The sequence below is a fragment of the Austrofundulus limnaeus genome, unplaced genomic scaffold, assembly GCF_001266775.1.
Source record: "Austrofundulus limnaeus strain Quisiro unplaced genomic scaffold, Austrofundulus_limnaeus-1.0 Scaffold92, whole genome shotgun sequence".
Classification (NCBI taxonomy): domain Eukaryota; kingdom Metazoa; phylum Chordata; class Actinopteri; order Cyprinodontiformes; family Rivulidae; genus Austrofundulus; species Austrofundulus limnaeus.
This window is the reverse complement of record NW_013952494.1, coordinates 1,249,891-1,254,562: the sequence shown is the minus strand read 5'-3', so window position 1 is coordinate 1,254,562 and position 4,672 is coordinate 1,249,891. Positions and strand designations below refer to the sequence as shown.

General features: G+C 41.0%; 1 protein-coding gene across 1 annotated transcript in view; it reads left to right on the top strand.

Annotated features, from left to right (window-relative positions):
* LOC106520443 (beta,beta-carotene 9',10'-oxygenase) overlaps positions 1-4,672 on the top strand; it is a 16,477-nt gene that overhangs the window by 3,279 nt on the left and 8,526 nt on the right. The window contains 4 exon segments of the mRNA XM_074559747.1: positions 1,452-1,629; positions 2,202-2,413; positions 3,202-3,317; positions 3,453-3,555. Of these exon segments, the coding sequence (XP_074415848.1) occupies positions 1,452-1,629; positions 2,202-2,413; positions 3,202-3,317; positions 3,453-3,555 (609 nt within the window).

Here is a 4,672-nt window from a genome sequence, read left to right as displayed (position 1 = left end):
AGATTGTCTTGACCATGTCTACATGCCTAAATGCACTGAGTTGACGCCATGTGATTGGCTGATTAGAAATTAAGTGTTAACGAGCAGTTGGACAGGTGTACCTAATAAAGTGGCCGGTGAGTGTATATATATATATGCTGAAATGATTTTGGTGCAAATTGAAAACACCGTCTTACATAAACCAATGTAACCTGATTCACTGTGGATAAATGACACAAAAAATGTACATTTCTGACTTTTTTTACATCTCTGAGGTTGTAAAGGTTACTGCTGTTTGCAAATAACTCAGCTTTGACCACATCAGAAGCACCACCCAGCACAGTTTCAGGCATCGTTTGCAGTGCTGCAGTAATCACATCCAAAACTCAAGTCAACGTTTTATAAGACCGTTAAAACCTGCAGAGGTTATCTCCCTGCTGCACATTCTCATTTTTATTGTCTTGTTTTTTTTTCTTTACCTGTGTCAGGAGAATGAACAAGTTCCTTAATGACTGCAATAATATTTACACAGTTAGACAAACGTGATGTTGAAAAAGTCTTCACTTTGGACCTTGGCAATTTTGTGTTCGCTAATCACGCAAGTATGAAGGCATCACTGTGATTGGTAACTAAATAAAACAAAAGACGGGACATGATGTGTGGGATTCTTGGGTGATGACATGTTGGGTAATGGGCTTACATGGGCAGGGAAGCTGATATAAACCTCTGCCCAACAACGAAACCAGAGTTTGAATGTTTTAAGCTAATTCGCCTGCTGAATTTAAAATCATCTTCTGTTAAGAAATAATTAAGTTGTAGCCATTTTGAACAAACCTTAAAAATGAACTTGTGCACGATATGCTACAGCAAAAACACAGAATGTATTGTGACTCTCAGCTTTGACATCGATATCTCTAAAACTCACTGACTCAGAGCTATTTTTGTGTTGGCTAATAACAAATAGCTGTGACAGCCATTTGAATTGGGTTGGCTCCAATGTAGATGTACATCTAATGATTATTTCCTGAGAGTTTAATTAAAATTCATTTGGTGGTTTATGAGTAATTTTGGTAATGGACACACACAATGAGACATGGGCAAAATCATTATTGGTCCTCCTTCGCCTTTTGGCACTGGGAAATGAACATGAGCAACTTGAAACAAAAATGAATACAGGCGTATGTAGTCAAGAGGTTCACACCATATACCAACTATAGTCACTTTTACACCACACAGTTTGCATAGATCACACATAGGTTTTTGTGCAGACTCTCACAGCACCTTCTCATCAACACTTCAAAGCTTCAAATGAATAAAATCTTTGCTGCAACATGTCAGCATTTAATACAGTTTTGTGAGAGAATGGAGAGTTTGCCAGGAAGGTGTGGAGCTCTGAGCTCAAGTTGTGAGCTTCTCACAGCTCCTGTCTTCATTCGTTTTTCAGTGACTCTTCTTTTGCTTTTCTCTCTCAGTGTCCAGCAGGGAGCGATGTCCGCAGGCCAGTGGTCTGGAAAGTGTGGCATCTTTGGTGAGTTCTGGGGAGGAAACCCTTGACCCGATCCCCACTACCATCAAAGGAACGATTCCAACCTGGATCAATGGCAGCTTTCTGAGAAATGGTCCTGGGAAATTTGAGTTTGGGGAGGACAGGTAGTTGATGAACACAATGAACTTTTGCTATTCAGCACTTGGTTCTCCTAGTTTTAATGGTAATGCACTCTGCACATTTCTGTAAATGCCCTCAAAGTATTTGTTATTGCCTATAATGTCATAAAGAGCAGGTTATCAAGCCCGTTCTCATGCCCCATGCAGCGTCATTATGTTGGCGCCCGGGGGGGGGGGGTACCCCCATGCGTCCGTTCTGTACGAGATGAGGCGGAGGAGGACAAGTCCCTGAACACAGACCCTAAAGTTAACCAATAACCCTGATCCCTCATGTTAACCATTTTCCCAGACCCTAAATTTAACCTATATTAGCTATGTACAGCCTATCACTGACCCCAGTCTCTCAAATTAACCATTATCTGTGACCACAGACCCTAAAGTTAACCATTAATCCTGTGACGTGCCCAAGCGTCAATATGATATGAGTCCGACATGAAAACATGTTAGGCTATCATGTAAGGAATGTTACTTTTGACATCATGCTTGTCAAGCATTTTCCCACAGAGATGATATCACACCCTTTGTTAGACCTCAAACAAGTTATATTTCTCTCCCAGATACAACCACTGGTTTGATGGTATGGCCCTGATGCACCGCTTTCACATCCGTGAAGGCAACGTAACCTATAGCAGCCGCTTCCTCCAGAGCGACTCGTACATCAGCAACTCTGAAAAGAACCGCATTGTGGTCTCAGAGTTTGGGACGGTGGCCACGCCTGACCCCTGCAAGAACATTTTTGCTCGCTTCTTCTCCCGCTTTCAGACTCCAAGTATGTGTGCGCGCTCCTTTTAAAAATCACCATCTCAGTGTGAAACACACAGCACCAGCACAAAGCAGTGTTTTAGTAAAGTGACATTAGAGGGTAGCAGTTTTGTTTTTAACATCCCCTGTGGGGATGGTAACACCTCTGTTGTAGAAACAAGTCGTGGTCTGAGCTTTGCCAAGTTACACGGGGGATTATATTGTATGACACCAGAATGCACCAACATGTCAAACTAAAAGGGTAGGGTAAGATTACAAGGACTGAAAAGAACAATAGTAATGCACTTTGACAATAGTGATAAATAAAAACATCAGAGTTGTTTTGAGATAGTAGAAATCCACTTAGGTCCCACTTAGACATGCCATCAGTCAAGCCAGAAATACCTTCTTGTTCTCCAAACAGAGGTTGAGAGATGTGTAACAAGTAAAATATTAATTGCTTATAACATTTCTATAACCCCTCTTCATCTGCTGCAGTTTTAAAATTGCAAAAAAGTGAAGTTTTAAGTACATGTTACTTCTTTTCTTCATGAGTGTATATTAGATATTATGAAAGGTATTCATTGACTTGTGAAAGCTGCTGTGTGTTTTTTATTCAATCAAAGGGAACACAGATCTATTTTAGTGTGCGTGTGTGCGCATGTTGTGAAGAGAAGATCAATGTGAAGCATGGCGTAAAACTTATAAAGAATTAAAGAGAAAAAAAATAGATTTTGCAGTAGTTTTCAGTAATGACTGCGAGAAAGGCAAGTTTCCCTGAAGCTGTGTGTTCTTGACCTGTCTATGTGTGAACAGAAGCCACAGATAATGCTAATGTGAACTTTGTCAAGTACAAGGGAGACTATTATGTGAGCACAGAAACCAACTACATGAGAAGAGTGGATCCACAAAGCTTGGAAACAAAAGACAAGGTGAGTCAAAGTTTTAAAAAAGTGTATTTTTGATGCTCCGAGCTAAAAGGTCAAATGCTAAACATTTTAAGGGGTTGAAAAGAAATACAAGAAAAAATGGTTATAAAATGTTTTTTTCTTTCATTTTATTGTAAGGTGGACTGGATTCAGTATATTGCTGTCAATTCAGCTACAGCTCACCCACACTATGACCGTGAAGGGGCGACGTACAACATGGGCAATTCTTATGGCAGTAGTGGTAACCTTGTTTTATGTTGACATAAATCCATGCTGATCTTTAAGAATTTGTATATTCTATGAAAAAAATCAGTCCTCATCCTTTTATGACACTTAAACTGATGGCTCTAAAGTGGGGTTCTGGCAAGAGCTTATGAACAATAATTACCTTACCTGTTGTTGATAGATCTTCAAATGACCTTGGTTTGGAAAACTATAGTATTATCCTGATTAGGCTAATAAGCTAACAGCTCTGACTAGCTGTTAGCATGTGACAAAATGACCCAATATTTACACTGCATCCGATCCGCTCCACTGGGGCACGAACCAAATCTTTATAGTCAAGAAGAGCATTTACATTACATCCGCAGGGCAGGGGGCACAGAGTGTCAGTGTGTGCATGGCTATCCCCCAAAATCTGTGCAGAATCAAAGATCACACAACAGGAAAATTATTCATATTTTCCAAATAATTAACTGACAGACTAGCCTGGTAAAAACCAGACCCTGTTCTTCACTTTGCTTCGTACAAGGGTCTGGACTTGCTGCACAGAGAGAGGCGTGGCCTCTGCTGAAGCGTGTGTGTTGTCGCTGTGAAGGAGGCTAAGCTAAGAAGCTAACTGGAAATCGCGTGTGCTGTAAACAACCCTACTGAAAGGTGAGGAGTACCGAGCCGAACGAGACGGCTGTAAATAAGAGCTGCTGCTTTGTCAGACAAATTTATTTTAATTTGGAAGCCTTATCAACACAGACTGGCTTCATTCACTTCCTCCACTGCCGTATGCTAAAATAACCAGCAGACACTGCACAGAAAGTTGATGTCGTTCAAAACTCTGCCTTCTGTTTGCTGATTGGCCCAGGTAAAATAAACGACAAGCAGACACTGCACAGAAAATTGACGTTCTGTTCTCTGATTGGGCCAGCTAAAAATCTGCCAGCGAAATCCTTGTCTATCGGAGAAGTCCCAGACAGAGCAGTGAAGGGAAACTAGAATTGAGTGGAGCTGCGTAGGAAGGCAAGGGCCAGGCTACTGACAGACTACGTTTTCTTGAAATCTGAGCTACCTGCTGCTGCTACTGCACCTGAATTTCCCCGCGTGGGACAATAAAGGCTGTTTCTATTCTATTCTATTCTATTCTA